The sequence below is a fragment of the Zychaea mexicana genome (genome assembly GCF_025766255.1).
Source record: "Zychaea mexicana strain RSA 1403 chromosome Unknown BDB00scaffold_125, whole genome shotgun sequence".
Taxonomy (NCBI): Eukaryota; Fungi; Mucoromycota; class Mucoromycetes; order Mucorales; family Lichtheimiaceae; genus Zychaea; species Zychaea mexicana.
Window position 1 is genome coordinate 84669 of NW_026516788.1, and position 22641 is coordinate 107309.

General features: G+C 41.9%; 7 protein-coding genes across 7 annotated transcripts; 5 read left to right on the forward strand and 2 right to left on the reverse strand.

Annotated features, from left to right (window-relative positions):
* The first annotated feature begins 1325 nt into the window (after window positions 1-1325).
* Window positions 1326-3979, forward strand: BDB00DRAFT_851723 (uncharacterized protein). The gene is made up of 11 exons (XM_053125529.1): window positions 1326-1591; window positions 1703-1742; window positions 1810-2112; window positions 2180-2204; window positions 2283-2731; window positions 2817-2876; window positions 2954-3009; window positions 3086-3154; window positions 3269-3346; window positions 3411-3440; window positions 3523-3979. The coding sequence occupies exons 1-11, from the start codon at window positions 1355-1357 to the stop codon at window positions 3808-3810; spliced, it is 1635 nt and encodes a 544-aa protein (XP_052974080.1). The 5' UTR covers window positions 1326-1354; the 3' UTR covers window positions 3811-3979.
* A 151-nt stretch (window positions 3980-4130) lies between these two features.
* On the forward strand, window positions 4131-6023 carry BDB00DRAFT_851726 (Alpha/Beta hydrolase protein). The gene is made up of 6 exons (XM_053125530.1): window positions 4131-4324; window positions 4423-4633; window positions 4723-5035; window positions 5111-5223; window positions 5298-5650; window positions 5728-6023. The coding sequence occupies exons 1-6, from the start codon at window positions 4216-4218 to the stop codon at window positions 5820-5822; spliced, it is 1194 nt and encodes a 397-aa protein (XP_052974081.1). The 5' UTR covers window positions 4131-4215; the 3' UTR covers window positions 5823-6023.
* A 56-nt stretch (window positions 6024-6079) lies between these two features.
* BDB00DRAFT_878099 (ribosomal protein L18e/L15P) lies at window positions 6080-6838 on the reverse strand (the record flags this gene model as incomplete). The annotated part of the gene is made up of 3 exons (XM_053127695.1): window positions 6080-6389; window positions 6462-6625; window positions 6722-6838. 3 exons carry the CDS (start codon window positions 6836-6838, stop codon window positions 6080-6082), a joined length of 591 nt encoding a protein of 196 aa, XP_052974082.1.
* Window positions 6839-7691: 853 nt separating this feature from the next.
* On the forward strand, window positions 7692-9625 carry BDB00DRAFT_851733 (Septin-domain-containing protein). The gene is made up of 7 exons (XM_053125531.1): window positions 7692-7848; window positions 7992-8123; window positions 8214-8430; window positions 8505-8622; window positions 8699-9042; window positions 9130-9241; window positions 9323-9625. Exons 1-7 carry the CDS (start codon window positions 7740-7742, stop codon window positions 9440-9442), a joined length of 1152 nt encoding a protein of 383 aa, XP_052974083.1. The 5' UTR covers window positions 7692-7739; the 3' UTR covers window positions 9443-9625.
* On the forward strand, window positions 9587-10779 carry BDB00DRAFT_773707 (Alpha/beta knot methyltransferase; the record flags this gene model as incomplete). Its single annotated transcript, XM_053120113.1, has 5 exons — window positions 9587-9919; window positions 9991-10155; window positions 10224-10243; window positions 10304-10448; window positions 10519-10779. 5 exons carry the CDS (start codon window positions 9587-9589, stop codon window positions 10777-10779), a joined length of 924 nt encoding a protein of 307 aa, XP_052974084.1.
* Window positions 10780-10962: 183 nt separating this feature from the next.
* Window positions 10963-14906, reverse strand: BDB00DRAFT_773745 (Retinoic acid induced 16-like protein-domain-containing protein; the record flags this gene model as incomplete). The annotated part of the gene is made up of 8 exons (XM_053120116.1): window positions 10963-11450; window positions 11505-12421; window positions 12452-12538; window positions 12601-13625; window positions 13686-13862; window positions 13965-14375; window positions 14461-14645; window positions 14804-14906. The coding sequence occupies 8 exons, from the start codon at window positions 14904-14906 to the stop codon at window positions 10963-10965; spliced, it is 3393 nt and encodes a 1130-aa protein (XP_052974085.1).
* Window positions 14907-18011: 3105 nt separating this feature from the next.
* On the forward strand, window positions 18012-20435 carry BDB00DRAFT_878104 (uncharacterized protein; the record flags this gene model as incomplete). Its single annotated transcript, XM_053127696.1, has 6 exons — window positions 18012-18152; window positions 18408-18560; window positions 19109-19235; window positions 19736-19896; window positions 19969-20002; window positions 20143-20435. 6 exons carry the CDS (start codon window positions 18012-18014, stop codon window positions 20433-20435), a joined length of 909 nt encoding a protein of 302 aa, XP_052974086.1.
* Window positions 20436-22641: the final 2206 nt, after the last annotated feature.

Consider the following 22641-nt stretch of genomic DNA (forward strand, 5'->3'; position numbering starts at 1 on the left):
AATCTTCTCCTAGTAGCCGCCACTATAATGACACTAAACAGTAAGGATAGGATTACATAACCATGCCGCATCATTGCACTAAGTAATTATAATCAAATTCATATTGCTTTAAACGCTCTCTCAAGCGCTTTTGTAGCAGCATATAATTAGGCAGATCCATGCTGTAACCTGTTATATTCGTATAATCATATTAGATACTTTCAACACCGATCAACAACAGCCGAGACAATATGTTGGCACGGATTTTATCCATACCTTTTATTTTGCGTACTGAACCCGGCAGTGTCTCCTTCTTTCTGTACTGTTTAGTGTTTTTAATGAGCAACAGTTTTTTTGTGATATATAGCTTGCTACATTCTTGTTAGGATAAGCGTAATAAGATACCATTTTACTGCAGAAGCAATGTTAACCTGCCTTATCAGAATTACTCCAGCAGCACTGAAATGGATGGATTCATGCAAAGGAACTGTAATATTTTCCATTTTCTACGTACAAGGTAGCTTAGGAGCCCTTGCCTTATAAGTAACATCAGTGTCTTATTGTTACTGCTATTGGTGATAAGTGACGCTGCTAGATTGATGGATCTTGTTGCATAGGAATTCATATCTCTATTGAAATTGAGATGGCTAATTATGTAAAGCTACAACTACTGGGGAAGAAAAGAACTGGGCACGGTTAAAGTACAAGGATTATGCTTCCTGATAGATTAAGAGAATGCTTCTATGTTAACGCCACAAAGATATAATATGTGCACTGCTTCACCCTGAAAGTGACTGGCAGCTGTAGCTCTCAGAAAACACATGAAGTTCCGGTTGGTTGTTGGTCGTTTTCATATCCACTTTGTCATGTCAGTAACTTACATCCGAATATGAGAAATAGCATAATGAGGCTGCTAGTGGCTGCTGCATCAGTACAGTATCTGGTTTGATGGCTGCGTATGCTCGCGGATATTAGTCCACAAGCTACAACAAAAATGTATTAAAACTTCTCAATTGCTTGCAAATCAAAAAAAAAAAAAGTCTTAAAAATACGACTTTTAAACTTTCAGGCACAACCTCGGATTGAAAGCACGACAGATGTTATATGACAAAGGTAGACATGCCCAAATTTGGCGTTGGTAACTTTTTAGGTTATCTTATTATGCATGAATAAGTGACTCCTGCAGCAGAGTCGTTGGTACTTTTGTGTATTTAAAATTACAAAAGATTATAGATGAGGAGCTTATTCCCCATTGGCTGACAGAGCGATAGACGCCAACCCCGCACTTTTCGATTATTTTTAAGCAGCTGCATCATGAGAATCAATCCTTTTTCTTTACCTTCCACCCCGCATTCACTTTTTTTTCCTTTGAATAATGCCTCTATTCACCTCGAAGTATCCTTCGATTCCACAGCCTCAAACTGGGATCATACATACTCTTTTCGAAACGGATAACCAGAACGTAGATCGCGTTTGTTATGTGGATGCCTTATCCGGTCAGGAACTTACATTCAAACAAGTTAAGGACATGGCGTATCGTTTCGCTGCTGGACTACAAGATGTCTGTGGGTTCCAACGAGGAGACGTTCTTGCAATGTATGCTCCAAATCTGGTATGTGTTTTGCTTTGTTTTCATCAGAACGAGCAATGAGCGTTTCACAAAAAAGAAAGAAGAACAACCTGCTTAATAAATAATCACATGGCATATTACAACAACAAACAGGTGGATTATGCTGTGCCCGTTTTCGGCACGTTAGTCGCTGGTCAGTATTACAACAAGACAAAAGGCTTAGTCGGATGGGGCTTTTAACAAACACACAACCACTTTAGGAGGAACTGTCAGTCCCGCAAACCCATCCTACACCGTCGACGAATTGGTTCATCAACTCGGTGAAACCAAGGCCAAGGTTATCGTCGCTCACCCATCCAACGTAGAAACGGCCTTGAGCGCTGCAAAGGTTGTTGGCATCGCGCAAGCTAATGTCTTCGTTTTTGGAAACGATGTGGTCAAAGGTGTCCAACCTTATTGCAAAGTCTTACTCGGCAATCGCGTTGCCAAACCTGTTGAGTTTGAATCAGCCGAACAAGCTCGCGAAACGCTTGCGTTCCTGTGCTTCTCCTCGGGAACAACAGGTAAGCGGACGAGTGTCTTGTTAAGCACAAATTTGTTTTTTGCTAACTCGGACATTGTATTAACTAGGAAAGAGCAAGGGCGTGATGACAACGTAAGAAAAGAATGAGCAAGAGGAGCTTGGTGTTGGTGACCTTTTTAACAGTAATCCATCAATTTTACTCCTTGTTAGACATGGCAACATGGTATCCAACATTTTCCAGTATTGCGCTTTGGAAGCAGGCTTATACGAAAAAGAATCTGCGCGTATTATGGCTATCCTTCCCTTTTTCCATATCTTTGGTCTGACTGTTGTCTTGCATGCGCCGTTATACATGCATAGGCCAGTGTATGTGCTACCGCGATTCGATCTTGACCAGTTCTGTGGCACCGTACAGAAGCACAAGATCACATTCAGCTGCGTGGTACCACCTGTTTTGTTGCTGTTGGCGAAATCTCCAGCAGTTGACAAGTACGACTTATCGTCCCTGGATGCTTTGCTATCCGGTGCAGCGCCTCTGGATGCATCCTTGGCCGCTGAAGTCGAAAAACGTCTTGGCGGTTGTCGTGTAAAGCAAGCCTATGGACTTACAGAGACTTCGCCTGCTGTCTGTATTCAGGCCGAAGATAATATTGTTCCAGGTACTTGGTTCAATCTTTATATATATATCAGAAACCGAAAGAGTGGCACGTAACATAGTTGCTGATTAACCAAATATATACATAGGCTCGTCCGGAGTTCTTGTACCCAATCTGCTTGCCAAAATCATGGGTGACGAAGGAAAAGGTATAACAAGGCGCAAAGTTAAAGCTTGATCGATTATGTCTTGATTTAAAAAATACCAAACGCGTACTTTATGTTAGAGCTTGGCATTGGTGAGCGCGGTGAGCTATGGGTAAAGGGCCCTAACATCATGAAGGTACTATTTTTTTTTCGAATGTCCTTTGCATAAGTTACAATGGATCTGACATCCTTTCCCCTGTATCACTTATTAGGGATATCTTAACCGCCCAGAGGAAACTGCAAACTGCCTTGACGCCGAGGGATATTTTCACACTGGAGACGTAAGTCATATCTACTGGGAATGGGCGGTGAGAAAGGAGCGGTATTGCTGAAACAAGGATTACTTTTTTATTTCATGCGAGCTATTGGCACTGACTGTATATCCCCTACTTAAGGTTGCAATCATCAATGAAACTGGCCACGTCTTCATCGTCGACCGTATCAAGGAATTGATTAAATACAAGGGCTTCCAGGTTTGACTTGATTGAAAAGAGTTGTGTAGGAAAGAGAAGCTAATGAATAACATCTTGGGCATAGGTCGCGCCGGCTGAGCTAGAAGGCATACTGGTAAGCTTTGAGCGGAACGAGCATAGTGGCGTATACTTTTACAAACTGGTTGACTAAGCAACAATGGCCATTATTCATATAGCTCAAGCATCCAGGAGTAGCGGATTGTGCTGTCATTGGCGTATATGATCGAGAGCAGGTTACTGAAATTCCTCGCGCGTATATTGTGCTCAAGCCAGGCGTCGAACGCAGCGAGAAAACAGCCGAGGAACTCAAGAAATTTGTGGCAGAAAAGGTGATCAGTTACAAGAAAATCCAGTCGCTCATATTCCGTGATCAAATCCCAAAGAGCGCTACTGGAAAGATATTGCGAAACGTTCTGCGGATTGAAGTCAAGGAAGAAGAGGCGAAGAAGACATCAAAGTTATAAGACGTATCCATTGGGTGTATGTCTTTGTTGTCCATCAGGACATTGTAGAATATTAGCTTTTATCGTATTTCACTATAATTGTACACAGAAATTCTGTTTCCGTGGATATTTGGAAGAGGCGAAAGAAGTCATTGATTTAAACCATTGCGTAAGGATGTGGCAAGAGTAGTACTAGTACGTGGCAGCATCTTCTGCCTCCATGCTGTATGTGGTGTAATCTATATGTAACTATTCGTATATCGAGTATTGCGTCGAATTTTAGATTGTTCGAAAGAACTTTTTCTTTTTCATCCAGTGATCAATGCACTTCTGTAACTGAGTTTTTTTTTCAGCACTATAGTTCTACAAATACGAAATACTTAACACACGCCAAACATAAAAAACCTTTTTCGATTTCGTTTTCGCATGCCAAAGCTGAATTCACGCTCCCTGTACGTATGGGGCTCGTTATTCTGCCTGCCATTACTGGTCGCTTTGCTCATTCTTAGCTTACCGCTATGTATATTTGCCATTGGTAAAAAAAGTTGATTGCTGGATTTGTTTTAAAGCACAAGCACATTATATAAAAGAAGCAACTTGAACTTACTGGAATTCTGTTTTACCAACGGTTAGGCGCTGCATACTTTTTGGCTTGGTCAATCTACTTGCTGGAAGCACAGCGAGATTCCAAGTTTAATTTACCCTACGATCCTATTCGAGTCGCCAAGGTTAACATTGCCCTATTCCACTTGATCCTTGGTTGGATAACAGACTTGCCCCGCATCGCAGCATATCTTCACTGGCGATACTTTGAGGTGCAAGATACTTTTAGACAGTTGGTTAGGTAAAACAAGTAATACATATTTGGTTTGTGTATAGGGCTTTCAACTGAACATTCGCTATATATCGGTCCCCTCTCATTTGCCCTTGTAGTCGCAACGTCGAATACTCGGACGCACACTCTTCATGCTTACTAGACGTATACCACCCGGAACGAACAATTGAATCGAAACCACCCATCATCATCTTTATTCATGGCGGCTCATGGTCCTCGGGATCTAAGTTGCTGTATACTCCCTTTGCAAATACACTTCGCGAACTTGGATACGTGGTGGTGGTACCGGATTACCGGAAATACCCTCAAGTCAAAGTGGATTCTATCTATGACGATGTTCGTCAAGCTCTGCTATGGACCTATGCCAATGCCGATGAGATCAATGGGGATCGAGAAAAGATTTATTTGATGGTATAGTGCCTATTTCTTTAATCTTTGTGTGACAATCATGTATAGATCATTGAATAGTATCATGCCACTATGTAGGGTCATAGCGCTGGTGGCCATTTGTGTGCACAAGTTATCCTGAAAAATGCAATAGATGTCGCAAAGAAACAGAGCATCCAGGAACCGTTGCCACGTGTAAAGGGCTTATTATTGTAAGTATCTACACATATGCGAGTATGATAGCATTTATCACTAAGTCCTTGACGTGATTTTGCGCTATATGTAGGGTTGCCGGTGTTTACTCGATCGAACGGCACTTGCTGACGGAACAACGACGAGGTGTTGAAAAGATCTCGGCGATGACACGTGTGATGGGTAAAACTCTGGAAAACTTTCGAGTCAACTCGCCCATCGATCTTGTCGAAACAAACGAAGAGTTGTTTGTTGAGTCGGATGATCTTTTGAAAAATATCCCACGGATCATGCTGGTACATGGAGAAAAGGACACTACTGTTCTTTCCGAACAATCAGTGGATATGTACAATGCGTTTGGCCAGGTACTGCCACCCGAGCGTAGAGACGATGTAGATGTTCGGATTCGGATCCATAAGCGGTTGAAGCATGCTCAATGCGTTACAGGTATGCTCAAAAATTTGAAGTCTCGATGGATACTTGATACACGTGCTTATACTAACACACATGTCCTTGTTAAAAAGCATTTATGCCCAGCTTGCTTGGTGAAGATCGGTTGAAAAAATCACTTATAAAAGATATCCAAGAATTCGTGGGCAATCCGCATACTGAAGAGTAATCGTCTTTATTCTCATCATTTTTGCTTTGCACTTGTAATTTTACTATTATCATTGTACGTTATAGATCTTTCCTCGTATAAAATTAAAAGAATAGAATGCATCATCTCATGATATCAAACCATATCCAGATGAACACTGCAGTTCATCCATGTCGATGATCCCTTAGATATCAAGAAAGAGCACCGTTTTTAACATTTGTGTATTACATGAAAAAAGGAAAAGCAGAGTGACTTTATTGCTGCTTAATGATTATTATCTACATAAACTTTTCGGGATGGACATGAGCTCGCAGAGCCACTTTGTTGAGATCGCACAGGGTGACTTTGCCACCTGCTTTCTCGATGGCGTCGATGGCGGTTTGTGATGCTTTCGAGACTTCGATTTGAATAGAGTGGGCGAACGATTCAGAGCCAACGCCCAAGAGTTTGACGCCGTCCTGGATTTTGTGTATGCAGCGAGAGTCCAATAACTCTTTCATGGTGATGGTCTTTGACGCGTCGATTCGGCCGGTTTGAATCCAGTGTTGAAGACGATCGAGGTTGAGTTGATGATAATCCTTTCCGTGACTAATAACAGTATTTTCATGTTAGAATGTTTGTATATCCTGTATCGTGTGATTTTCCTTGATGGATATTTACATATTGTAGAAACCGCGCTTGGGGATACGTTTAATCAAGGGAGTTTGACCACCTTCAAAGCCAGGGACGGGCTTTCCGTTTCCTGACCGTGCCTTTTGACCCTTGTGACCTCGACCTGCTGTCTTACCAAGTCCTGAACCAGGGCCACGGCCTACTCGTTTGCGCTAATGGATTAAAACGTTCAGCAATTAAGGTTGGTTGACTCTGGAGGCAAATAAATTACTCAATGGACGGAAGGGAAAGATTTCCAGTTAGCGAACCTGGGTCACGGCACCGGCATTATCTGCAAGCGAGCCAAGGTGGATAGGTTGTTTTGGTGGTTGAACGGCTTGTGTTGAAAATGAGCGAGCCGATGCGAATCGAGCGAATCGAAACATTATTCTATATTGTGCAGGTTATTGGGTAAAAGACAAGTTGTCAGGGAAGCAAGGGATCCCCCCATAAACAAGCCACGCAAAATGGCAGCGGAACAATAGATTATCCGACCAAAAGAAATGCCTCTTCCCTCACGCATCGACTACCTGTCGTTCTCCTTGGTGTAATGATACCCACAAGAGGTTGCAAAGAAGCAGGTGCATCAACGGAGCCATAATCTAATAAGCTTTTCAGTTTATAGGTTGGTTTACGGGGCTGTTTTCGTGACTTTTACAGATTGAGCATTGAGTCCAAGCATGTATTGTATAGTTTGCAGAAAATCGGAAAATCGACAGGTCCACGTTTTGATTTTGTACGACAGAAGTGTAAGAGTACGAGAGTTTTTTTTATATGTGATAGAGAATATTCTTGTATATGTAAATAGCGGCAAGGGACTTTAAGCTGACAGCTAGAAGGCATATGATATCACCCCTCTTGACTACAACTGGGTACATACATCATAGCCACAGATACGAGATGTGAAGCTATCATAATGCAGTGAACTGGGGTGGACCAGCCAACAACAGCAGCAGCAGCAGCAGCAGCAGCATTTGTTTCTTCTTCTCGCTGCTGTGCAGGTACAGTCAGGAAAGAAAGAAGCACTTTTTCATGAGAAAGAATAATGAATGTAGTCGGTGCTGGGGAGCTAAAAATGGGACTTGCACATGGGCTGCTGCTAAAGCGCAATGGATCAACCTGGGGGCGGCATGGCCAGCATGAGGCTGCAGCACTTTTTCGAGGTTAGCGTGGTTACACAAGTGTTTCTGAAACCCCAATATAGAGAGCGAGACAGGTCAATTATTATATGCGCCCTTTTGCTCTTCTTTCCTTTCCTTTCCTTTCCTTTTCACACAAAAACCCGACATGGCCCCTACTGCAACGATGCCTGATGGAGTGGGTGTTGCCCACCTTCCCAACCAACGTCACAAGATCGTTTCGAAGCGTGGAGCTAAATTCACGTTGATGGTCTGCGGTAAAGCTTCCCTTTCTTGCCTTTTCTTTCTTCTTTATATATATATATATATATATATACTTTCTGTTCATTCCGAGTCTTTCAGGGGCGGGGGTTTGGGGCCGTTGGCAATATCGGAAAACTCATTTCTTTATCATGTGCAGGCGAAAGTGGAACTGGCAAATCGACCTTTGTCAACACCTTGTTCACGACTTCCATCAAAGACCCCAAACAACTCGCCAAACGCCACGCAAAGCAGGTAGACAAGACTGTCGAAATCGAAATCACCAAAGCAGGTTTGTAGGCTCTTTTTATTTCAAGGACGTGCGTGTGGCGTGCCTTACATCGAAAAGGTGTACTGATCAGCGACTGCATGTGTTGTACAGAGCTCGAAGAAAAGAACTTTAAAGTCAAGCTTACAATCATCGACACACCTGGCTTTGGCGACTATGTCAACAACCGTGACAGCTGGATGCCTATTGTAGAGTTCTTGGATGACCAGCACGAGAGCTACATGGCTCAGGAACAACAGCCCACGCGCGCTGGCATCATTGATCTTCGTGTGCATGCCTGTCTCTACTTTATCCGTCCCAACGGCCATACGTGAGTAACCTCTGTCTCATGCGTGTAGTAGGGACGTTATATGTATATGGACACTAACGAAACCGTTTGTAAAGGCTCAAGCCGTTGGATATCGAGATCATGCGACGTCTCGGAACGCGTGTCAATTTGATACCTGTTATTGCCAAGGCCGACACCTTGACCCCGAACGACATGGCCAAGTTCAAGCGCAATGTACGTAATAATATGCATTCTCTTTATATAAAGTGCTACTCTTCTCACCGAGAGCGAATGTTGGGTTTTCTTGTAGATTTTGGACGTCATCGAGGCACAAAACATCCGCGTGTACTCTTGCCCCATCGAGAGCGAAGACGAATCGATCACAACAAACAACAAAGACATCATGAGCGCACTTCCCTTCTCTGTCATCGGGTCGACGGAAGATGTTGTAACTGCCGACAACCGCAAGGTCAAGGGTCGTCAGTACTCCTGGGGCTGTGCCGAAGTCGAGAATGAGAACCACTGCGACTTTAAGAAGCTTCGCACGTTGTTGGTCCGCTCACATATGCACGATTTGATTTCGACAACTGAGGAAATCCATTACGAAAACTATCGCCAAATCCAGATGGAGACTCGCAAGTTTGGTGAAGCAAAGTAATATAGCTTGTTTTTCTTATCGTATCATCGATCGGATTCAGTTTAGCTTATTAACAACCGGACTTTCCATTACTGCCACTACAGGTCGAAGAAGTACGAGAATCCCAAGCACAAGGAACAGGAGGAGAAGCTTCGTCTGGCTTTCACTGAGCAAGTCAAGAAGGAAGAGAACAGATTCCGTCAATGGGAAGCTCAGGTAGGAATACATTTACTTCAGTGATGTGTGTTCTTTGATGCTCTAGTGGTGGGATACTAAACACATATGCATGCATGGTAGCTTGTGACCGAGCGCGACCGTCTCAACAAAGATCTTGAGGAGCAGCACGCCAAGATCAAGGCTATGGAAACCGAGCTGGAGAATGTGTACCAGATGCAGGGCCGTAGCATGCGTCGATAGATTATACCCTACCACTTCCCTGTGCTTTTGCTGTAACTGAGTTATATCTTTCGTATTATTTCCTACCCCCCACCCACCACCCCTTTCCCCTTCTTCTGTCCCGACTTTTCTTTTCACCCTTGTTTGATCTTGCTCTTATAATAAATGAGTCGATCACTCCTGTCTCGATGCAACCTTCGGTCTATAAGCACATCAGCTTGCCGGAATGAATATGTGTATGGCCTGTCAAGTGTTCAAGCTGCGTTACATGCTCGAAAGCGCGTCCATTTGGATAAACTCTACATTCAAAAAACGATCGATCGGTATATACATTTAATTTTTTTTTTTCGTGTATTCTATGGTGCGTCTCGCAAGACTAAACAAAAGACAAGCACACGTGTATCTCCCATCTTGGATGCCTGCCAGCAGCAGAACATACCAATTTCCCAGGTAGATAAAGGTGAACTGAACAATATGTCAGCCAACAAACCGCATCAGGTACAGAAAATACTTTTTTTTCCTGCTTCACGCGAGACCGGAACAAACCCATTCACACAGTATGCTTGTAGGGTGTTGTGCTTGATGGCTCTCCACGGATACCGATCACTCTTCAGGGCATGTCCAAAGTGGATAATGGAGAGTATTATGGTGTGACCCAAAAGCCAGTGTCATTCAAGACTGCTTCGGATCGACCCCCTGTGTGGGTCGTTCTGGATGAAGTTCAGGATCCTCAGGTAAAAGACAACGCTCTATTTTGGTATTTAATTGGATCGGTTGCTCAAGCCCTTTTTCCTCTATTTAGAATCTCGGCTCTATCTTAAGGTTTTTAAGCAAGAAGGGTGGGTAACAAGCCAGCAACAAAAATTTTGACAAGTGTGTTAGGACAGCGTACTATTTAGGAGTGGATGGCGTGCTACTATGTAGCAAGAACAGTGCTTCCTTGACACCGGCCGTTTCCAAAGTGAGCGCTGGTGCCATGGAATTGATGGATGTGTACGCAACACGGAACCTTGTCAAGTTTCTTCAGGTACGGCATATTATTCGAATGCCCAACTCATCAAAACAAGCCAAGCCTCTAACGGGATGAGAAATTGTAGGCTTCGTCTGAGGAAGGCTGGCATATTGTTGGAGCTGCAGCTATGGAAACGTCGGCAGACTACTTGCACAGCAGCAAAGTTGTTGACAAGCCGACAATGCTGGTACTGGGCAATGAAGGTGTAGGACTGAGATATAATGTGAAGCGATGCTGCAACCAGTTCATCAGCATACCATCTGTGGGTGATACCAAGAGTGATCTGGTTGATAGTTTAAACGTTGGTGTTGCTGCTGGTATATTGATATCCCGACTTTGTCTGTAAAGATAATGTAAACGGATTGTACAGCTCTTTTTTTATATGAATAAATATCTCAAAAGTGTAAAAAGTGTAAAAAGAAACGAAGGGAACCGGTATATGTAAACAGCGAGGAGAAGTGAACGGGTAGTACGGACGGAGGAAGAAGTGTGAACAAAAGGAAGGAAGGGAGGGGGAATACTTGATAAATCACCATTTGCCATCACTGGAAGCAGAACGAACACGGGCAGTGATAGCTTCATCAATGATATCCAGACTACGTACACTTCGCCAGTCAGCCAATGTCGATACCATTGAAATGCGGTTCTTCCATTTATCCATGCTTGGCTTATGCTCGCTGTCTGCCGGACTGAGGAGGTTGTACTCGTCTTCTAGTTGTTGGTGGTGACGGTGCTCGTTCTCGAACCAATAATCCTGCTGTGGCAAGTTCAACACAGAGCCTCGTGGGTCCTGCTGATAACGCACCAAACCCGTTTCATTGTAGTTGGTGGCATGTCGTACAAGGATGACAGCGGCCAACTCCTTACAAAACTCTTGCAATACAATGTATGAGTTGACAAAGTTGGACAGCTTGGCAAACGGGTTGGTCATTGTCACTGGCGTGGCGTTTGCCCGTTGTGATTGTTGGAAGAACATGGCTGACGGTGAGTTGGGTCCACTTGTTCCATTGGGTGTGCCTGGTTGCTGCTGCTGCTGCTGCTGCAAGTTGGTGGTGTTCAGTTCGGTCAGACCTTCACGACTTGGCTTACGGGGCGGTAGCACGCTTGTGGATTTGGAAGGTGACCCAGGACTGAGTGGCGAAGATGGAGAAGGGGAATTCTTGGAAAAGACAAGTTGCGACAGACTGGGATGGCGAGACAGCTTGCCTTGTTCACGGGGAGATCCCGCAGTCGGTGAGCGCGTAAAGGACGACGCCGAACGTTTGAGTTGAGGCTGTTGACCATGGCCTTGATGATGGTGACCGTTGCTCGCGTTGCCGTTGTTGGTACCGTGAAGAACACCGCGTTTCTTGGCAATCGAAATTCGCGTCTCGAAATTGGGTACAAGCTGTGCACGCTTCAAGGCCTCGAAAGTCACTTGCTCCAACAACGAATACAGACTGCGTCTGTTGCCTTTTGCACTGGGAAGTGTCCAGACACCACCGTACAAGGCACCATCACCGCCAATACGGACGGCTCTCCACTCGCAAATGACACCATCGACCCGTTTATCAACGACACCAACAATCTTTTGAAGGATACTTGTCACGAGTAAGTTCTGCTCCATAGACGACTCCATTAGCTTGAAGAACTGGTCAAAGATCCGGCTCATGAACAGGCCTTCAAAGTTGCCGCAGAGTTTGTGCGGTTCTTTACCGTTGTCAGGATCAAAGTTACGATGCATTGCAGCGTCTTTGGATGAGACAATCATACTCATAGGACGACGTTGTGGACGTCCGCGGCGATGTTCTGCTTCGCGGGCATAGTCCTTTTTCGTTTTCGGTGGTGGGTACGGTGTTCGCCAGAAGTTTTTGGCGAGCAAACCATACTGAAACCGTTCCCGTGCTTCATGAAAGTAGTCATCATAGCTATTGCCAGGCACAACAACGTTCTGAAGATTTTCGGCGGAAGTACTGCTACGGTGGCCATCCATATCGATGCTTGTCGAACTACGTGGGCCTGGCGATCGACCAGCGGACGCAAGTGACTCGGACTGGATGACGGATGACAGCGGCGGGGACTTCATCCGCTCAAGTTCGTCCTCAAGTGGTAGCAGTGACAGAATCCTATAAGTGAAGCGCAGGATGTTAGTGGATATGTTCTGTAATGAACATATCAGCATCATTACCTTTCAACCAGCCAGCGCACTTTCTCTGTCTTCTTGTCTTTTTTGTTTGCTTCATCTGCTTCGGCGTCTTCTTCGCTCTTTTCTTCTTTAGCCTCTTCCTCTGTTTCGTCTGCATCTTTGGTCTTTTCGGCACTTTCATCAAAAGTTTTGGACCCCAGAGATGATGCATCTGCAGCATCCTTTTCCACCTCGTCGACATAGTCGCCTTCGGGGGTGATATCGAGATAGTTACGAAGAATCAGGTTGTAAATAGCAAACTGGTTGTATGTTTCAAGAACAGTGTCAAACAGACGCAGCGTCGAGACCGACAGATCGTGATAGTCGGCGTCGATCCGGTTAATGAGCAGCACACGTAGCGTAAGGTCTTCGTCAATATCGTCGCTCATGGAGACCACCTTATCCTTTTCTTTTTCCTCTTCATCCTCTTCGCTCTTTTCGTCTTCCTCATGATCGTCGTCGATAAGATCATGGCGTGGTAGTGAGCTGCGTGTTTCTGGTTCCAGATCCTTGCCTACGCCGCCTTCTTCGCCCAACAAGACAACTAGAAATGCATGGAGCAGCTTTTGATCTGTCAATGATCGGATCATTTCGGTTGTGTACGCTGTAGCAGCAGTAGCGAGCTCTGCTGATGGAGAGCTGAGGGCAGTGCATACGACTGGATGCCAAAAGGTAGTGGTTAGTTGAGCCATGAGAGCGGTCATCAATCGGCGGTCGGCCACACGAGCAACGTCGTTCAGGTATTCCCAAAAGCTATAGAACTCGTCGACAACAATGTCATTGTCGCGCACAGACTCTAGAGCACGGACAAAATTGACGTCAAACGGGCTTCGCTTTCTTCTCTTCTTTTTGAAGGTGTGATGTGTGTTCACTGTGATCATCAGGGAGTTGTTCGTGATCATGACAGGGACGGAAAGAGAGATTCGACGGCGTGGAGGCCGTATGGGTACGACACGGCTGTTGTCAGATATCGTGAAGGCGCCGGTGTTTTTTGGAAGTTTGGCATAAAACAGAGCGAGCCGTTCAGCCTAGGCCAATTTTATTTTAGGCTTGTTTCCCCCTTCATCCAACAGCTCGGAAGCATCAACACAAACAGAACTTACCATGACTTCGCACAATCCAGAATACTCAACAACGTAGCACACGTATTCCGGGTCTCCATCCAAGAGTCGCAATGCAAACAAGATGGCCTCGCGCGCAATTTCACCCGTTTCTCCAGGCATGTTCATGTAGTCGATCAAATATGTAAACATATCAAACCGTGGCTTAACCTGGAATGAGTAAACTACCCCTAATATATGCTATACGTTCGTCTCTCTCTCTCTCTGTGTCTCCCTCCGGTTGTTACGACCCGAATTGTAGCTTACCGTCAAAAACATATTCCATGCAATCTTCTCATCCGTGCTTTCGCGACGCTTGTGGAACGTGCGCCCATCCTTGCTGCTTCGCCAAACGTTGTCGCCAAGCCCTCGACACCAGCCACGTTCAAAGAAAAGATCCATGAGCGCTGCGTTGCTTCCTTTGAAATGCGAAAAGATACCGTGCATCAATTTAACAAGCTCCAACGACAGCTCCGAAATGGCCTGGATCCGCTCTTCAGGGCACGACTCGGGCTCCGTTGCCATTTGCTCGTAGTGGTGCGATATAAGACGATGGCATGAGTTGATAAGCTTTTGGAGCGGTACGTGGACTGCACGTTCAGGAAGGAGCTGGGCATGGACGTTGTTCACCAAGCTACAAAAGAACCGGAGGCAGTGAATCCGCATTCCGAAAGGAGTCTAGAGAGACGTTCTATTCCGTTACTAATCGTTTTCTCTTTTGCGCTTCTTCCTCTTCCTTCACTTCTTCGCAACCGCGCCTTACATCGACTCTGGCGAACTCGACCAGCTCTTCCAAAACTCGTTTGTGCAAAAGATATTCCAAACACGGCCCTGTTTCCAGGCTATCGCTAGCCCGCTCATACTCAAGCTCTTCCGCCTGAATGAGCTTAACTATATTCTGCAAACACACCGGGATGGGTGTCAGATCAACTGCATCTTTTAAAGGATCTATTAATGAGTGCAACCATCACGTTAGTAAAGCATTATAATTCACTTCTACGGAATGAGGTTCCGAGTATCTTTGTTTTCAACTGTTCTCTTTCCGGTCTGCGCTTGACGAAAGTTCCTCCATCGTTTTTTTCTCTTTTCCCCGCCCAAATGCGTACCTGCCGCGGTTTCATAATACTTTTGAATACCAATCCAAGCTTCTGTCAGAAGCTCTAATTTGGACTTGTTGGTGTTTCTTGCCAAGAATTTTGACAGAAACATCTCACTAACCGAAAGGTCGTCGTCGGGTGTGAGTCCCTGAAAGGAGAAGAGAGAAGTGGAAAGAGGTTAAGTGAGGGTGCCTAACCCCGCCCTATGTGTGTGCGTACCTTTGTGTGTCGATCCCCGCCCTTTCTTTTTGTGCACACTTCACACAGATCGGGACGAGCCAATGGTGCATCTGCTCTGATAACTGTAAAACCTCAAAGAAAAATTTAGCTTGTGGTTTGAAATAAGCTCAAACTAAAATTCAGGGCCGTATTTTGACTCTTGGTCATCATATGCAAGCTTCTGGCATTTTTGGTGACAATCTGAGCTGTATGAGAGAAGTAGCATTGCTAAGTAACAATACATACCATTACCAGCAGGAAACCTCTTATTGGAATTAGTTGCTATTATGGGTATACGTGTCGACAAGTATGTTTTAGTGATTATCCATGATTAATTTACTGCGTGCCTGTATGACAGACGACTTTTACAAAGTGACCCACCAGACCGTTGCTTTTTACTGAGCAAGCTACTACCCAGATACTGTGTAAAGTATATCATAAGAAAGAATGTACATACATAACAGTGTTGGAAAGGGAGAGCATTTAAAGAAGAATAATGATACTGTATATAGCGACAAGAATAACTATTGATATACCCGTCCCCCCATCCATCCGGACCATCGATGCTTACAAAGAATAATCTTCAGATATCTGTTCACATGATGATAAAAGGCTCAATCCCAAACTTGATCTCGTTCCAGTAAATATATTAAAGACAACCATCCCAACAACCATTATTTGGTCGATCGCTGCTTATCCAAGTGGTCAGCGGCATTGAGTAATAAGCCATATACAATCGTATATGTATAAAGGCTAATTCGATATGGCCATAGAGAAATAGAGCAAACCCACCTTTTCCGTTGTAACCTTTGTCGCCTAGATACTGTTGCCCAAGTGCTTTTGAGCGTAAAAACGTTTCGTTATCGGGTAGACTAATCGTTGCTTGTTGTTTCCGAATAAGATCTCGATGAATTCTGTTGATTCGTCGCCGTATCATACACTTAGGGAAAAAAGCCACGAAACAACCGTTTTATAAAATTAACGTCCGGCCATAAACGTGACATTTTCACACAAGCACCACATTTATCAGCGTTTGAAATGCAATCCAGTTGCTCAGGCTATAATTTGCTTGCGAGATTATTAACCGAAAGGAGGAGGCAACCTCAAAAAAAATTGGTCAAGCTTCATCTTCACATAATAGCTGTGAGAATAAAACTAAAACTTCCGTATTATTTTACTGCTTGCTCCTTCTGGATAACTTAATCGTTGGGTTTGATCATTAGAGCCACTTCCCGAATAGTTTCCATCTTGAAATGAGGGGCATCCAGATATTGATTCAGCCGTTTGAGGTTGAAGACTGGTCGAACGCCGCCATCCTTCTTCGGGATGACAAACATTGAGCTGTAAAAGCCTGGTGTTTGACGGACTTCCGTGTTGGAAACGGGTTCGATTGCTTGCTTGGACAATAAGTCTTGGATTGCCTGATCTATCAAAGGAGTCTGTTCCGGGCCAAAAGGCTGGATGGGCGTTGGTGTTGTTGTCGTTGGTGGTTGTGTGTGGAATTGAATTTTGTAGCCGTGTGCGATTGTGGTGTCGACGAATGAGTTGATTGAAATTTGAGTCCAATGTGTATAAAACTTGCTGAGCCGACCTCCGACTGGGTCGGATGTTGCTGTTGTACGAGCCGTTGTTGAGATTACTGACGAAAAGGGTTGGTGTGCTTCTTGTTGTTGTAGCTGCTGTTGTTGGCACGAAAGGTGTTGTTGTTGTTGTTGTTGTTGCGGCCGCTGTGGTTGCTGTTGTTGGTGTTGTTGTTGGTGTTGTTGCTGTTGTTGTTGAAACCACCCTGCTGAGAGGGTGGACCTGATCGAAAAAACTGCTGGTCGGGAAAACTCGAGAAAGAACCAGAAGATTGAGAGTAGTCATTGGGAGCCCGACGACGTTGACGTTTATTGATAGTCGCTTCTCGAGTAGCCTTGCGTGCTGTAGTTTGTTGAATCAATGTGTGTTGGAACTCGTCAAGAGGGAGCGTGTAATTGACCTCGTTACCAGCTCTCAACGAAAAGGAAGGATTGATGGCACGAAGAGCGATATTGTTACGAGCGTGAGTCATAGAGGCACCGACATGCAATAAGAGCTTGCGGATATCACGAAGCATTGTACAATAGCGTTCCAAATTAGGGTTGTCCGCTTCAAAGGTGACCAATTCATGACTGAGAATGTCAAGAGGGCGGTAAACAGCTGACAATTGATATTGCAGTTGCTTCAATAGCGCTGACCTTTGTTCATTGCACGTTCCGCTGTGGGGATAGTAGCCGGAGCCTTGTAGTCCACGTGCGCCATGGGAGGGTAGGACTCGATGATGGTTTTACGTTCTGAGTCAGAGAGTAGCGACGAAGTGTGCAATGGAACATCCAAATTCATCAATTCAGTAAGACCTTCAGAAGGAGACCAATCGTAATGGGGTCGAGTACCCATGGAGTGTAAGGGAAGGGTAGCAGTGTCATCCGCTGACTGCATAGGAGTAGTAGTAGCACCGTGGAGTTGTTCCTGTAGAGCAACAATTTGTTGTTGCATCATGTGTAATTGTTCTTCCAGGGGCGACATTGGGAAGTTGAAATTGAGAAAAATGGAAGGGATAGAATAGAGATGTGAGGAAGCTGGTAATGACCGAGCGAAAAAGAAGATTAATGTATATCAATTGGATTTATTGCCTTTATATATCTTTGAATTCGCTATGAAATAAAGGTTCGAGAAGATTCTAGCATAATAACTTTTCCTATTTTGTTCTGACGGTCTCAAGAGATTCTTACGAGAAATTTCTTTCGACCTAGAACTTATCACACTACCACTTTCGTTTAAAATCAGAATTATGTAATCACATTATGACTATGAAACGTTCTTCATTGTGTCGAGTAGACAAAAAAAAAATTAACAATTCTCGTGCTATTTGTCCTTGTCCTTCGTATGGATTGGGGAGGGAGGGAGCCTAATAAGTTCATGTTAAGTGCTTGATTCCTTTTTATCATCCGCCCTATCCATCCTAAGCTATATCATTATGCTTACCCGCACTACGTCTCCAGCTGGTGCTGGTAATGTTGGTGCTGGTGGTCCTTTAAGCTGGTTGATGCGTTGTGTTGAACGTAATTTCGATTTCGGCAAACTGTTGAGAAGGTTCCTCGGCCTGCACCGTGTTCAGGTGAGTCAGCAGACCGAGCCACAAAGATCCCGGGCAGCTGTGGTACTCTCTTAGACTGAGATTTCTCATTACATACAACATTAAGCTATGTAGAAGGAAACACATTGAAGATCATACTTACAGTCGCATCCGAGCTCTGAATTTTGCCCTAGACCCGCAAAATGCCAACGTGACAATATTTGAACGACACGATCTTCTGTATCGCGGTACTGGCGAGCATCGTGAGACAAAATCTTCAAAACACTGTATGATAAGAGCAATAATAGTCCTGCTCTTAGAAACTATGAACACGTTGTTAAGACGTATGGTCACGGTGTAAAACAAAATAGTTTCTTTGTACCCAAGAAGCATCCAGATGTGGATATACGCATGCTCGCCATGTATATCCTGACGAGCAACAAATCTACAGTTCGTGCATATTAAGCGTCTGCACTGCCAAATGCAACGGTCGACGCCTTTTCCGGGTGCATCGTGCGCTGCTTTCCGCACGTTTTTCAAATGCGAGCATTTGTGTCGCTCGCGTGTTTTTTGCTACTGATCGTCAGTGTTTTGACATCCGGGACGTTCACTTCTTTATACGCTGCCAAAACTTCGCTTGGCGATCACCATGTTCGTTTCGACTGTTTACAAAACCAAAACGCTCGTACTTCTTGAAAGATTTATATACTGGTTAGTTAAGATAAGTAGAAAATGAAATATGTGTGAGCGGAAAGCAGGCAGAAAGAACTACGTGGAAATCGCATAAGAACAAAAAAGTGTAGTTATGGAGCGGAAAGCACGGCAGAACGAACTACGTGGACATCGCATAACGACAAAAAAGTGTAGTTATGGAGCGGAAAGCACGGCAGAACGAACTACGTAGACATCGCATAACGACAAAAAAGTGTAGTTATGGAGCGGAAAGCAGCGGTAGAACGAACTACATGGGTTCATCGCATAACAACAAAAAAGTGTAGTTATGGAGCGGAAAGCAGTGGCAGAACGAACTACATGGGTTCATCGCAGCCTACTCGGGTTACAACGAGTGGGAACCAAAGCAGAACAATGTGCTATGGGTCCATCAAGAACCCTTTGACAATAATCGTAAGCGATAATTAGGAAGAAAAAATCTGTTTTATACTAAAATAAATGCAAGCGTTAGTTTTAGCTTTGAATCCAGATGACATAACGACGATCCCTCCATCCTCTTTTTTTTTTAATGTAAAATTCAAGGAGACCATAACTTACACCTTCCCTTATCAATATGATGAACCGGCACCAATGCGAGAGAATGTTAATATACTATCAAAAAAAATATCAGAAAAAGATTTAAACAATATTACTCTATGATAAGAACTCTCTTACCAGTTTGAATGTGTTGTTGTGTGGGTGAAAAGAGAAAGAAAAAACCCAATTTTGGTGGCGGTGCAATTTTCTCTCAAGTTGGGGAAATCGGATTGTGTGCTTGCATATTGTTGCTCCGTTAAAATTGCATCAATCATTTCCATGGCAACCGAAGAAGTTGATAAAGGTGGGGGAAACAAAGGAACTCATGTAGAAGAGCGCCTTTAACGCGTAATAAACTAAATTATATTTTTTACAAGTTATTCGCAATTACCTGCAAAACGAACAGGATCCTAGCATCGCTGATTTCGTTGACAAAAATCTCGACTTCATCACTCAAAACACTCCTTTTAGGAAATCGGCTGACAGATTTTGGTCAGGAATAATACAGAAACAAGCACACCAATTGAACAAGGCTCTGGTAAGTACTTTTCTGTGACAGATCTGCCATATATTACCATAACAACATATTAAATCAATTAAAACACATAAGACCAAAAGCAGAGTCAGCTGGAGAAAATTGTTCGGTAAGCTTTCGTGTATGGTTGGTCTTCTTTTGTTCTCGCATTCTAGTTATTATGCCAGTATTGATATAAAAGCTGTAACTATTGCTACTTCTTTTGAAACCATCAACAATATAATAATAACAACAATGCAATGTGTACAGCTTCCACGCCCAGCAATAACAACACGGCTATCTCGCCTATTGCACCTGTTCCTAGTTCCTCATCACCTTCGCATCCATTGTCATCCTTTTCCTTACCTACTCTAAAAGCAAGAATCTGCCAACAAGATAAGGATGCCTTACGTGAACGTTTTCGAAAGTTCATAGACGTGCATAAAAAAGACTTCTGGTTATTGGACTCCACAAAGGCACAAGCAGCAGAGGAAGGAACTGATCTTGTGTCCGTAGAGGAAAAAGTCATGGACTTTGCGCTGAAGTGCGATTTTTATCAGTAAGCAAAAAACATTATCTTTGATTTGAATTTGATAGTCAGTTGATAAATGATTTTTACTGGTCTTTTTTTAGCCCGTCTCAGAGGGTTAAGCACTATGCCTATAGTTGAGATTTTATAATAAATTATATATAAATTATTGAATTTTTTTAACTTCGGAGTTTTAAATTATGCATATTAAAAAAATTTATTTAAAAAAAATTGAATTTATTTTATTATATAAAAAGTATTATCATAATGGTTTGTCTAAATGAATTTCTACCACTCAATCACATTCAGCTATCTTTATGTTTACGTAATGAATTAGATACCTTTATACAATCTGAGTTTGATCATTTTATAGAACAAAATATAATTAAAAATATAAAAAAAAAATTAATAAAAAAATAAAGGATTTATTTTCAACAGACTATTTTCTATATCTTTCTATAGATAATAGCTTCTGTACTCATAAGTTTAAAAGAGGAAAATATGAAGGTAAATTCTGTGGAAAAAAAATAACTAAAAAAGGTGATAAAAAGAAATTTGTTTGTAGGAAACATAACCGAAATCATATTCCTGAAAAAAGAAAAAAAATTGAAAATTTTATACAAAAGGTAGATGATCCTATCATAAAAAAGAAAAAAAAACAAAAAAGAAAATTAATAAAAATAACTATTGGAAATCCTTTTTTCTTATATTTTAATAACATTTTACCTTAGATTTTATAATTCTATATCAATGTTATGCTTTTCAATATATACTATCAGTAAATCTTTTTCATTAAATTTATCACTTGATAACCAACTATTATGTTTATGCCTGTAATTTTTCCATTTAATTGAAAACATATATGTATTATTTTCATATTTATGCCCAATAATCTGTTCGATTTCATATGACTCACTAGAACTTCCTATATTTCTTATAGATTGTATATTATTTTCTCTTTCTTTTCCTTTACCTTTTCTTCTTCGTTTCTTTTCATTGAATTTTGGTATATCATAATTACTACTATCTTCTTTATTTTTATCACTATAATCATCAACTTCTATTCGTTCATTATTTATATCTAAAGATAATAAATTTTTTTGTAATTCTAACATTTCATCTTTTCTTTTTGCTTGTTCTATAGAATTACTAATAACAATATCTATTAATTTAGCTTCAAATGGAAATTCAAAATTTTTAGTTTCCCATAATTTGTGATGAGGTTGTATATTTATATTGAATTTATCACTGAATTTTTGTATATTTTTTAGTAAACATGCTAAACGGAACTGTAGATTATAGAATTTAATATTATCTATTTTGGCAATTGAATTACTACTACTAAATCTATTAAATTTATTACCTATTTCTGAAAATTGATTTTCAACTTTTGAATGAAAACTTCCAAAAACATCATTAAAATGTCTTTCATTAGCATTCAAATCAATATTAACTTCCTTTCTAATAGGATATATAAAATTACTATTATTGAAATCAATACCTTTTTCACTGGATAATTCAATGAACTGGTTGATAAAAAGTGTATAACCACCATCCATTGCTAAAACATCATAATTATTTAATTTATTATATAATTTCATATTTAAAAACATAGATCCATCAGAACTTTCTGCACACATATCAGATTTTGAAATATATAGTACCATATCATTTACATCACTAATAATTTGTGTTCTGAGACCATTTTTTTTAAATTTATACGAAAATAATTTTTCACGTTTTATATCTGTATTAATATAATTAATTCTACTATCATGACCATCAATTATTAATGTTATATGTTTAAATAGTGATGGATTATGTTTATGAGCTGATAATACTCTTAATTTTATATTTGAAAACATATTTATTAATGATTCATTTATAATTTTATTTATTCTTTTATAATTTTCTTCATCCATCCAAAATTTCTTATAATATTTATGAAAGCTACTTTGTGGAAGATATTTATTTATTTCTATTCTAGAAATACCTGAAACTAAATGATACAATAAAAATAATCCTTTTTCAATTTCAAAATATGGTCCCGGATATTCCTTATTCGTATAAATTACTGTCAAAAAGAAGAAAACTACAATATATCCTAATTTATCTACTAATTCTTTTTTAATTTCATCTATTAATTTTATATGTTTTATTTCAGTTCTATGTTTATAATTATATTGTATGATAGGCCAGTTTTTATCCAAAAATCCCCAATTATTAATAACAATTTTATT

What these genes read in the sequence shown, in the direction of transcription:
- BDB00DRAFT_851726 (XM_053125530.1), top strand. Translation starts at nt 4,216, where the DNA reads ATGCCAAAGCTGAATTCACGCTCCCTGTACGTATGGGGCTCGTTATTC. An exon ending in GCTATGTATATTTGCCATTG is followed by an intron (nt 4,325 to 4,422) that starts GTAAAAAAAGTT and finishes ACCAACGGTTAG; the next exon opens with GCGCTGCATACTTTTTGGCT. An exon ending in GCATGCTCAATGCGTTACAG is followed by an intron (nt 5,651 to 5,727) that starts GTATGCTCAAAA and finishes CTTGTTAAAAAG; the next exon opens with CATTTATGCCCAGCTTGCTT.
- BDB00DRAFT_851733 (XM_053125531.1), top strand. Translation starts at nt 7,740, where the DNA reads ATGGCCCCTACTGCAACGATGCCTGATGGAGTGGGTGTTGCCCACCTT. An exon ending in ATTCACGTTGATGGTCTGCG is followed by an intron (nt 7,849 to 7,991) that starts GTAAAGCTTCCC and finishes TATCATGTGCAG; the next exon opens with GCGAAAGTGGAACTGGCAAA. An exon ending in TCCGTCAATGGGAAGCTCAG is followed by an intron (nt 9,242 to 9,322) that starts GTAGGAATACAT and finishes CATGCATGGTAG; the next exon opens with CTTGTGACCGAGCGCGACCG.
- BDB00DRAFT_851723 (XM_053125529.1), top strand. Translation starts at nt 1,355, where the DNA reads ATGCCTCTATTCACCTCGAAGTATCCTTCGATTCCACAGCCTCAAACT. An exon ending in AGCAAGGGCGTGATGACAAC is followed by an intron (nt 2,205 to 2,282) that starts GTAAGAAAAGAA and finishes ACTCCTTGTTAG; the next exon opens with ACATGGCAACATGGTATCCA. An exon ending in CTGAGCTAGAAGGCATACTG is followed by an intron (nt 3,441 to 3,522) that starts GTAAGCTTTGAG and finishes TTATTCATATAG; the next exon opens with CTCAAGCATCCAGGAGTAGC.